Source organism: Bacillus rossius, chromosome 1 (genome assembly GCF_032445375.1).
Source record: "Bacillus rossius redtenbacheri isolate Brsri chromosome 1, Brsri_v3, whole genome shotgun sequence".
In the NCBI taxonomy this organism is placed as follows: Eukaryota; Metazoa; Arthropoda; class Insecta; order Phasmatodea; family Bacillidae; genus Bacillus; species Bacillus rossius.
The window spans coordinates 369,356,148-369,368,813 of record NC_086330.1 but is presented as its reverse complement, the minus strand read 5'-3'; the positions used below and the strand labels follow the sequence as shown (position 1 = coordinate 369,368,813).

The 12,666-nt window shown below is 38.0% G+C and overlaps 1 protein-coding gene across 1 annotated transcript; it reads left to right on the top strand.

Moving 5' to 3' along the window:
- Positions 1 to 799: 799 nt before the first annotated feature.
- On the top strand, positions 800 to 12,589 carry LOC134528421 (protein spindle-F). The gene is made up of 4 exons (XM_063362021.1): positions 800 to 1,600; positions 2,930 to 3,021; positions 4,291 to 4,486; positions 9,457 to 12,589. The coding sequence occupies exons 1-4, from the start codon at positions 979 to 981 to the stop codon at positions 9,771 to 9,773; spliced, it is 1,227 nt and encodes a 408-aa protein (XP_063218091.1). The 5' UTR covers positions 800 to 978; the 3' UTR covers positions 9,774 to 12,589.
- Positions 12,590 to 12,666: the final 77 nt, after the last annotated feature.

Sequence of the window (12,666 nt, the reverse complement as noted above, 5' to 3'; positions counted from 1 at the left end):
AACAATTTTTTATATAAGATACTGTGTGCTCTACGATTTTCCAGGAGATCCCGTATAATTCCACGAATAAATCACTGGTTGATGTCTTAAGCTATGAACAAATTCACGCAGTTAAATACTGCTAAGCAAAAGATTAACTGTCGTTCATAAAATCAATTTAGGACAGGAAATATGTCAAAACATCTTATTCCTGTGCTAAGTAGGACTAATTGCGCCCTAATTAGCAGCGGAAGGATTAATTATCATTACACACATAGGTAATTACAATTGGTTGCAATTGGTTGCAATTGGTTGCTTCTCCAAAAACAAATGTTGAAAATTCCTAACCAACTTCATGTGCTAAATACAGTAATCGGAAAATATATTAATTTATATATAGGTAACATGAAGCTCGTTACGTTGACCAACGACAATAAATTGACGTTAACTTTGCGCCATCGCTTTGGTCTTAGTTCGCAAAACAGTATTTTTACATTAACTACTGTGACATACGGTAAAGTTAACGTAACAGTTAACTTGATCCAACTTCTACGAATTCTTTCGATTATCGATTACGTAGCAATTACATGGTATTTAGCTAGAAAAATAAATTTTGCTAACGAAATTAATCGGTAAGTAAAATATATTGAAATATTAAAGAATTTTAAAAATAAATATGTCTTAAATAAGGTTATAATAATAATAATAATAATAATAATAATAATAATAATAATAATAATAGTAATAATAATAATACAAACAATAATTGGTTATCTAAAACTTTGTTTTTAGTAATGTGAATCTTTTTTCTGATGTTGGTATGAACCATGGGATTTTTTAAAATGTGAATAACTGTCAGGATCATGTGATGACATGTTTACATATTGTAGGATTTTATTTGGTCGAATGAAATTTATTAAGAGTGTTAAAAATCTTTTAATAGTTGGTAATTCCAACCTGGTTGTATAATTTGGTAAGGGAGTAACGATAAATTGTATTATGAGTGTAGAAGATAAAGAAAGTCCACGTAACTCACCTGGCGGACGAAGTAAAGACAAGCATAAAACTCCAGCCGTTGAAACTTTAGGCTCGCAGTATGCATTGCAAGTTGCACTTCAGACTATGAAAGAGCGATGCCAGCAACTTCAGCAAAGGTTGGCAGCTGAAGAAGAGGAGAATTTGAGGTTACGTATGACACTGACCAGTGTGAAAAATTTATCTGGCGACGAAAATGAAAGTGACGATGAAAAGATAATCTTACGTTCTCCTCGGAGAGAAGTCACAAGTTCGGAAGAAAAGATTGCTAGATTGTCAAGGCAAAATTCTCAATTAAGGCATCACTTGTTCATGGTTGCATCAGAAAATAGACAGCTGTGGTGTAGGCTTTCATCATTGACGGAAGCAAATCAATCATTAGGGAATCAACTGTCCAAAATCTCTCTCTCACTACCCGGCGACAACTCCGTTAGCAAAATACCAGAAACTGGAAACACTGCATGTATGCTGGGCACACTCGACAAGGATAAAATGATTCAAAATAAAGATGGTGACAATATGTTATCAGTGCAGTTGGGTGACAATAAGATTATTCTGCCATCTTTTGCAGTTGTTAAATCGCAAGGTAATAAACTTCTTTAAAATATTGATAGAAAATTAGTTTTTATTTGTGTAATAAGGATTCCAGGATAAATAATACTGTCTGTATTAATACTTTTGTTCTAATGAAGGTAGCTGCACAGGTCTCAGGAAACATGTACTTTTATCATTTGATCCGAAGGGTCATTGAAGTGGGTCTTCAAAATGTGACAGAAAAAAGTCCAAAAACCTAGGATTCATTGTGGAATGGGGACCATAGGGGTCTTACATAACAACCTAACCAATTAGTAGTGAATTACAGGGGCCTGGAAAAACAGCCTAAGCCATTCAGGTTAATCACAGATGATCTTAATCTTCAAATTTGATATTCATCTCTTCGTAATCCATCATAAATTTGACTTGTGCGAAAAAATGAATTATGAAAATATGTGTTTGTTATTTTCAGTTCCTCTCATAATACTTTATTTTGTAAAACTGCATTATACTATTTAATGTAGTTTACTGTCTAAATATTGGGTTACTTTGTTTATCTACATTAAAAATAGTGTGTGTTTGGCTAGGTTATGTTGGTTAAATGTAAAATACTGAATAATCATAAGGTTAGCGACATTTGAAATAATAATTGTTCTGCGGGACAATCAAGAAACATTACCTCAAAAGTACTAGTTTCGTAATTATTAATCCACGAGAAAGCCACACTAGTGCAGGATTACCTAACTGTGGTTAGGTTTTATATTTTCCTGGTGATCCATTATTGTGTAATTATTCTGTATCACATATCCAAGTTTATCCTTTGATCCTGATGTAATGATCGCTTTTAATGAAAAGAGGAAGTTGAAGAGCATCTAATAAAGGTATTTTCGGATTTTTAACATTTTTTTTTCGCAAATACCGCTCAACTACATATGATGAAATTTAAAAATTCGATATCTCCTAAAGTATTTGGAATTTCTTACCTCCGCCGCTTTTAATGAAAAGAGGAAGTTGAAGAGCATCTAATAAAGGTATTTTCGGATTTTTAATTTTTTTTTTTCCGCAAATACCGCTCAACTACATGTTTACCCTTTAAAATACTAAATTAAAACAGCAAGCTTCATGTAAGTTACCATTGGATCAATGTATTCAGTATCATGCCATCAGGATCAAGGAATAAACTTGGATACATGATTACAGAATAAATACCCATCAATGAATTTTAAGTTCCTATGTTTGTACTTATAACTCACCAGTAAATTCTAGATTAATTTTCTCCATATAAGAGAACAAGGAGAAAACATGGGCAAATCACTGGGAACCCACATTTCAGTATTTACCTTTGAATGTGAGATTAACAGAGAGTGCTTATTGTTTTCAGGTTCAGAAGATCAAAGCCTGGAGGAAATGTCTATTAAACTACTAAAGAACTTGCTGCAGGAAAAAATAGGACTTGAACAACAGTATGCAGAGGTAAATGAATTGAGCAATTGACCAGCATTTTATGGTCCATACATGATGATTCAGTAGTGAATTGTTTGAGCTTTGGAACCTTATCTAAAAATCATTAAAATAAAATTACAAAAAAGAAAAATGCTGTATTATTATCCAGCAAGAGCTTTTTTCGTTAATAGTTTTATTGGAAAACGGATTGATGCTTCCTGGAGCACTTTTGAAAGATCAGTCTCCTTAGGAATTATCAACCAAAATTTATCTGGCCAATAAATAACACTTTTTATTTTAAGATACACTCTCATTCTAGTCAATTAAGTACCTACCTATCAATAAAAAGAAAAAAAAAACAATCATATCATATGCATTTCTTTCACCAAACACACTGAATGCCAAACGAACAGTGCTCTTTTTAACAACATTATATTTAACTTACTATTATTATCATTAAAACTCTGTTTTAAAGTGGTGATATTAGCTTATGTTTGCAGGGTTTACATTTGATCAAACATACCTACGATTACTCAAAATATGTGGTTGCTGAAGAACTCAGTGAAAAAAAAAAAACTTTAATAGCTTATTATTATGTGGACACTGTAGTTTAATTTGCTTACTGCATCAAGGTGGACCCTCAAACTATTAAGTTCACCCATCAACAAGCTGAGCGGTTCACTTAAATCCACATGTCCGTCAAATACTTTTTATATTTCGATGCTGCCAACACACTACCAGCAGACTATAAGTTTAAATAGTGGTAAAAATTTCTCTAGGTATGCTAATGAAAGTTAAGCACTTGTGAATCATAAAAAAAATTTTTTTTGCTTTGATTTTTATAAATATATTTTCTGTTTACCATTATTTCACTTATCTGTCTCAGTCTATTTTTATATCAAAAATCAAACTTAAAATGTGTTCAAACATAAAAAAATTTAATGGAAGGAGCTTAAACTAACTTCAAAACCTTTAAGATAGTAAACGTTGTCTGCAGTACTTTGTTAGTATTTTGGAGGTTATAATTTCATCCGTAGAAGGTTAAAGCTTCGGAAGTTTTTGGGCCTTACGATTGGTTTGAGGTACAGTATTTATAGGAGGGGAAACGGATGAACAGGATCCAGCTTTTGTGTCGATTTGTCATGTCTTTTACATGCTTCTTCTTTACCTGTCCATTTTTCCCATCAATGCTCCATTATCTTCTTGCCATCCCTCACAGTCTCTTAACGACATTAATTCAACGAGACTTCAAACCCGTTCGTTCATAACTTGAGGCAGGATGCTTGGCTGGTGTGGCAGATGGTGAAGATGCACAGCGAGACGTCGTCGTTTGCCATCCCGAACCTGGACTTTGGCTACCTGGAGGACTGCGACGAGTCCACGTTGGAGCAGCTGAGTGCCCACCACGCCAAGCTGTGCGAGCTCAAGGCCGTGCTGGAGGCCCAGCGCAGCAAGCTGAGGGTCGCCTTGGAGAGCGTCGGCGCCCGCAGGACCGGTGAGGAGCCGAAGGGTGTGCGAGCGAGTCACTCGGCTGGGCGTCTCTCACTGTCTCACGGCCTCCGTCCAGTTTCATTTCAGTTAGAACCCCTTTGCCCGCTGTTGGTTATTAACTTCTTACCTTTTGTTTGTGGGAATGATAGTTTTTTTAGGATTTTTTTTAGGGGGGAGGGGATGGAATATATCCCCCTCACCCTTCCCCTGCCTGGGTGCGAGGCGCTGAGCTCTTGCACGGGAAGTTGAGTGTCAAAAATATTTATTTTATCTTTAATTACTAATAGAGGTTAATTTCTCTTGCTCTAAATTTTGTGTCCAGTTATTATGAGTTTTATCTGACATCACTCGGAAATGATGAAAAGCTAGTGATCGCAAAGTTTTCTCCTGAAGCCATAATTTGCTGTTTGAGGAGCCAGGGAGCTTGGTCAGATGAGGCGGTGGGGTTATTGTCGGGGCGGGGGCCACTGGTGGGTCTGTTACAGCCAGGATGCTGTACTCGTGTTGGAGTGAAGGTCGAGGCACAAGTTGACTAATTGTGGACGCACTTTTTCAAAAATGTTAAAAAAATGTATCAAATATAATAAACTAATCTACAGAACTTAAATGTTTACTGCTACCGCTTATACCCCACAATATGACGAATATTAATATTTGCAGGTTTTAGCTTGATGGACCTGTTTGAGGGAAATTCATTTTATATGTGAAAACATTACATTTGAACCTGGTGAATAATATCTGGTCAGAAATTATATTAATGCCTCAACAGATACAAAATATATGGAAAAAAATATTCAGACACACTTTTCATTATTGTTGCATGTAATGCAATTAATCAGAAAGTTTTATGATGTTAAAGTTAATCATTTGTGACATACAAGAGTTACAGATGTGAAACCCTGTATGTACTTGCATTCTCGGTAATTACGTTATCCCAACTAACAACATTTCCTTTAGGTCCCCTTTATGTGGCTTTTAATGTATGTATTGCAATACTCTCCCTCAAATTATATTGCAGAAAATACTTTCTTCCCGCTATTCAAGTGTCATTTATCATAAAAACTGGTTTCAATTTACATGTTGCATATTTGTCACAGATAACATCCTAGTTTACATTCATGTTGAATTTACGCTCAAAATCATTTAGTGAAAGGTTAGGTTACTTCGTAAATCTTCTATGCACAGAGCCAAAGAACCAGTAGTCTAATACAAAATTGTGAGTTTCACGTAGCACACGTTTAATTTTTTTTTCTTCCTATCCTAACTAAAGCTAAGTGTATTTGCTTGGGAGGGGCCTGGGTTAGGGAAGACACTAGTTGTGTCCCAGGCTGTTCTACTGGGTTTCAGCCATGCAGTAAGGATAACATGCATAATGTGCTTTGTGCGGGGATTGGCCAGCCATGTCAGAGGTCAAGATCTTTGACCTTGTGGTCTGCATTGGTGTTTGTGCGTGTCTGGATTGGTAGGTACCAGTGACTCATGCACCCCTGGCGGATATGTTTCATCAAGCTCCAAAGTTGGTTAACCTGCTGTTTCTTAATGGATGATGAAAATCTTACACATGGTTTTTGAGAGTGAATTTATGTGAGAAAGATGTTGCAATATTGACAAAATATTTGTGGTTACGATTATCTATGGTTGCTGAAAAATCCCTAAAATTATTCAACAAATTTAGGAAATGGGGAATTGTGCTGCAGGAATAAGTACTATGCTGTCACAGAAAGTCATATATGTGACTAAAAGGAAAAAAATTAAGATTCTTTGGGGAGTGATTTGTGTGCTTCTTCCCCAAATTTGAGTGCTAATTCCCCAAATTATTTTGTTCATAATTTTTGTAAAATAGTATAGATTTTGATTGTTAATGTTTTTTACTTGTATGGGAAAATTAAGAATGATAAAGCATTTAGTGTGTGGCAACAATGTTAATAGGCAATACAAAATAAACTTCTAGCGCCTGCACTTCTAGCGCCTGCGGCATAACACACACTTTGTACGTGTACTGCATGTTGTATCTAACCCCCTCCAACGCATTTGATTCTAAATTGGACTTTTAGTAAGGATCCCTAATGTTATTGATAATATAATATAGCCTATAGCCTTCCTCGATAAATGTACTATCCAACACTGAAAGAATTTTTCAAAACGGACCAGTGGTTTCTGATATTAGCGCGTTCAAACAAACAACCAAACAAACAAACTCTTCAGCTTTATAATATTAGTATAGATATATAGAGAGATAGCAAATTTGAGAGATTGATGTGCTTTGTATATGTGTACCTACTTCAAACCAATTACAAAAAAAATTGATTTAGGCATTGCAATGCATGTCAGGCATTAGCTAGATCATAAATAAAATATTTACTGTCTAATATTTGTTAAGACATAAGTATTTACATAAAGATTTTAATATTGATACATTAATAAAATTCTTGTGGCAAGAATTTAGTGTTGAAATAAAATATCTGGCAGATGTCAACACCGGCACTACTGCTTCTTTGTTTTTGTGCGTAGAAGGTTCACGAAGTAACCTAATCTTTCACCAAACAATTTTGAGCATAATTTTAACATGAAGGTATACTAAGACACATCTGTGACTAATATGCAACATGTAAATTAAAATCAATTTTTATGTAGTATTGTTTTCATTGCCTATACAATCATGGATATCAATTTACATGTACATTTCTCTTTGCGAGATAGCAATGTAACGTTCCATCAAGTGCTCTGTCGAGAATACAGGTAACTCCAAAGACTCTGAAATGTGATCTGAGTTAGAAAATAACATGAAAACAGTTTTCAATGGCAAATTGTTTATGTGCCTGTCAGAACTTTTTTTAATTTTTGGATGATAAAGTACATGCTTGTTATTTAAATATTAATAATTTAAACTTGAATTTCTAATCATGTGTAAAAAATTTTCTTAATGAAGCAATAAGTAGGAACCATGTGTATTTTTACATGTCTATTATATTGAATTTAATTTGCTCCACTAATTTTGTTTTAGTTTATTGTACTTGTAACAGAATATTATATTAATGTAGGGCAATAACGATTCATGGGTTATCACATAAACTTTTAAAGTTATGTTTGAATGCCAATTAAAAAAAAAAAGATTCTGTAGGAATTAAAAGAATTAACCATGCAGTTTTACTAAATAAAATGAATGCAAATGGTTGAAGCTAGATTTTTACTGCAATGAACATCTGCTATGAAAAACAGTGTCCAAATGTCTACATAGTTTACTTTACAGTTGGATAACTTGAGGTAGTACTTTAATATGCATTTCAGATGTGGCACACAAGTATAAACCTAGAATAATCATGAGATGACATTTATCTGTGGAGTTTGTGCATAAATGAGGTATTTAGTAGAAAATGTATTATTCCAAACAGTGTAATTGCAATTAACTTATGGCGGTATTCCCATGACTTTCGGGTTAGATAGTGAATAAGCGTTGCTGTGTTGGGACACAACGTTTAGGGTAAAATATCAATCCGGATTGAATCTGGAGTGGAGGAATCTAGATTGAAATATTACTTAAAACACTTTGTTGTGGACTGAAGTTGGAGTGAAGTGAGATAATCCACTCCACTTGTTGAGGTGGACTGGACTGAAGAATCCGGATTGAGATTTTACTTTAAACACGGACTGGAGTGAAAAGAAAACTTGCACGAGCAAGCCGCCGCCATATTGCATTGTTTGTTATTGGTCTCGTTGCATTTCAGGCATAATTTGTGAAAATGGCAAAAAAAAAAGAGCAGAGGAATATGTGGACAGAGATGGAAGTAGAGTTATTGTAGGACGTAATGATTGAAAAACATATTTTATGATTGCTGGACAGAAAAAACCACAACATTTTCAGTCCATGTTAATTCCAACTTCGATCTTGTTTACATTTCAATCTGGATTGTGATATTTACCATAAACACATTTCGTCAATCTATGTTCGTTACACATTGACTCCGAGTTCACTCCACGCCAGGTTCAATCCGGATTGAAATTTTACCCTAAACGAGGTATATAACTTAACTTGCGGGCCATATCCCAGAATGTGTTCAAACCGAATCCCAGTAAGGAAACAAATCACTAACAGTTTTAATAAATGGTGCCCTGCGTTAGGCTAGTAACTGGTTCCAACACATTCTAGCAGATGTTTCGCAACCATCGATACTATTGTTACAGCAAAAATACTAGAGATAGCAGCACCATCACAAAAAAATTGAACCGCTTTTGTAGTTTCCTTACGTACTTTTTAAGTTGCGATCATAGTTTCATTTGGCACACCAACTCTCTTACACGGGAAGAAACACGACATCTTCATTGCCATGGTACTGGAGGCGTGCGGTCAGTGTGGTACACGTGGCGTTTTCAAAAGTGTCCGCTTGTCAGTGAATATGATTGAAATGTTGGTATTAGGCTGAAGACCACCAGTTTAGTGATCTGCTGACAACTTTATGTTGTTAAGTGTAAATGAATACAGCTTATAAACAACAAACTAAAATGTTAAAAACCACTATGTGTATCACTTTTCTGAATGTTCACACGCAGGGGTGCAACAACTAAATTTCCAAAGGGGGGGGGGGGGGGGGGAGGGGCAATATACCTTTTTTAGAGAATCATTGATCCTCCTCTATTGAAGTGGGGGGTCCGGGGGTTGTCGTCCCCCCCCCCCCCCCGGGAAATTTGTATTTCAAGGTGGAAAATGGTGCTATTTAAGCAGTTTTATTATCTAAAAATTGATTACACAGCACTTTCTTTGCCCCCCGTTTGCCCCCACTTCAAGGTTTCAGAGAGGGGGGGGGGGGGGGGGCAAAATACCCTTGCCCCCCCCCCCCCCCCCCCCCTGTTGTTGCGCCCCTGCTCACACGTAAAGTGTGAAGGAACGTTTGAAAATTATGCTTGGTGTGTTGATAGTCGTCTCAGGAAGCGAGTCTCTTGGCTGCAGGTAAAGCAGGCGTTGTGGTACGTTCGCAGGCGAGGCGTGCTGCGAGCACGTAGAGAAGGCCACGATGACGGAGGCTGTCGCGGACGCAGGCGCGGCGACGACGGCGGAGGCTCGCAAGTGGCGGGACGACGACCTGGCCTGCTGCTCCGCGGAGTTGCGGCAGCAACTGGAGCAGGTGGCGGAGCCCCCCGGAGACGCCGCGGAGGTACGCATGTGCCCGCTGTGCCGGAGGCTGTACGACATGTCGGCGTCGACCTTCGACGACTTCGCGCAGCACGTGTATGCGCACTTCCAATCCGAGGAGGCGGATCCCGCGCTCGACAACTTCGAGGTCATCCAGGAGTAGACGTCCGTCGGCTCCTGGCTCGGAACAACCTGCTCCTGGACAGCGGTGGAGGCCAGGCTGGACTTACCTTCCATTTACACGTGTGGAGGAAATACTGTGCGTACGAGAATCCCCCTCGGTAATAATAAGTGCAAAGATTTGAATTCAAACATTTAAATAGTAACACTTTTATCTCTCACGTATCCAATTAATACGTACAGTGGTAAATGGTAGGTATAATGGATATGACTTAAAAAATCTGAATTTCAGTTACACAACTTTAGTTTATCCACGTGCAGTAAGAACACTGATAAAATATAAAAGCTGGCTGTGTGTGTTTTAAGTCCCATCAGTGCCGCTATATGGGTCCACACGAGCTGGCAGCTCCTAGCTCGGACATGATGTGTTGATTGTCCGGTACAAGGTTCAAGCTTAAGTACGGTATTCTGTACTCGATGATTGTGATAGTGTGTCTACACTTGTGCTATATCGTCATTTGTCCTCCTACAGAAACATGCAGACTAAGAATCGGTGTGTGATTTTTAGTGAAGTTCACTTTGTACTGTATAATAGTAGGTAATGCATTTGCAGTACCGTGTTTTCTCGCATAATCGTCGCACATTTTATTCTAAAATCAAGTTTGAAAAGTAGGGGTGCGACGATTATGCGATAAGAGGGTATTTTGATTTTACTTAGACTGTTTTTATTGTGTGTATGTGCACATGGTTGAGTTTGTCGTAGTTGCGGATATCACCCCCCCCCCCCCCCTGTGATGCTGGTTTGCGTTCAGTACTCGGGTCGGGGTTCAGGCCTGTGGCGGGGGGCCAAACACAACTATCCACACTACAATAAAAAGGTTGCCTGTTTGGATGCAACTTATTTAATTAATCCCTCACACAGTCCCTTTACATGGGGCTACCTGCAGCACAACACCCGTCCCTCCGCGGAGTGAAGCTCGGCTGCATGTGTTTCGGTGGGCAGGCCCCTAGTGCGGGCTGCCCCCCGTGGTCTCGTGGTTCGTTCGTACGAAAGACTAGGGGGTCGTCCATTAATCACGTGATGTTTTTTTTAGCAAATTTTAAACCCCCCTTCCCCCCTAGTGATGTGTGGTGAGGTTTTAGACTACCCCCCCCCCCCCCCCCCCCCAACAAATCACGTGTATTTTTTCGGTACAAAATATTTTTAAAAAATTCAGAATAATATCTTTAAATATAGGTATAATCTAATTTAATTATGGAAAATTAAGCACAGCATGTATATTCGGCGCCAAAATCACAGTCTTACTGGCGACTGGCAAGCCGAGCCGGGCGGGGATATTGTTTCCTGGCTACGGCGAGTCAAGGTCACGCGTCGCTTTTCGGTTTAGTAGAAATCGCGTGAAAAAATAAATACACGTGATATCTCTCTACACCCCTCCTCCCCCCTTGTGATATTTCGTGATTTTTCCGAAACCCCCCCCCCCCCTTTCGAGCCTCACGTGATTAATGGACGATCCCCAGCTATGGCCCCTTCTCGATGATAGCTGGGAGAAAGTTATGTTAGGATGTCGGCGACTGAGACATGAAGTCCGTCTCGCTACGGTAGTTACATGCGCGCTGATATGCGCAATGTCTTGTCGCAAAAAACCCTTATAAACAATTAGAAATAAATACAATTATGTTTCGCGGCATATCACACGTAGTCCTGAACTCCCCACTTCTCACGCTTGGTCTCACCAGTCGCTGCTCTTCGACCCGGGCCTCCTCGCACATCCGCCTCATCCAGTCGCCAGATGCCTACTGCCCCTCTCCTGCCGCGCGTCAAGCATCTCCGCCCGTCCTCCCCCCACTCCGCGACATGTGGAGCGCTCAGAGAGATTCCGGGTGTTGGCCTCAGCTTCGTCGCCCGGTGGACAAAGTTGCGTAAATGTTTGACATATTCCTTGGAAAAACATATAATATAATCATTAATACTACAAAATATTACGTAAATACCATTAAACATATTATATATTACATATAGGTACGTTCTTGTTCCGTCGTAACGTTTGTAATACACAATTAACACAATATCACTTATCACACTGCACGGGGCAGGGGTGGACCAGGGGTTGGCGTAGCATAACGGTCTTTATGAGCAGGGGAGACACTTGGATCGACGTCAAGTTAACAGGTTAAAACCCTAATTTTTATGCAGTCTAGGACACTAGAAAATATATGGACAAATTTATACCCAAAAATCGATAAATTAATTAAAATTGGTAATAAGGGGGAGGGGGTGAGACATGGATGGCTTGTTCCTTTTTTTTTAATTTGTCATTTCACATAAAATTATCCAGAATTCACAACTATACTAGATACTCATTATACATATTAAGAATTATAGCAGTTATAAATATTAAGGTAGAAATGCCTGGATAAGAGAAACAATTTTTTTGGCAGCAGTGGCAATGTCATTGTAAAATTTACATAGACTCTACAGTGAATACATCTAAAGAACAACTATTGTTTTTCACTGAGAGGGGTTTAAGAACGTTGAAGCCACTGATAAATACCTGCAAATTACTGTAAGACGAGCTAAAGACTGAACATTCTTCTGCCTTTTTCATAGAATATAATTCATTAATGTGATCATCTGTCAAATTGTATTGTAAGTGTAAGGTCATGCCGTGTGTACAGTATCTTCTATGTATTTTAAAATCAAAATATTTTGTAGCAATTTTAAATAAAATGTAAATAAATATTGTGAGAGAGACTGTTTTGGTGTGTGAAAAGCTTTGCGTTGAATTGCTAGTAGTAAGTGTATTTAAGAGGTTTTTGTTTTGATGCTCATTACACGATCTTGGAAGAAACATACGTATTTTGTTTTATGCCTTGTTTGTGGCTTTTCACAACTTTCATCTATTTGAAACTCTACATTTTCATGCGGCCACTAA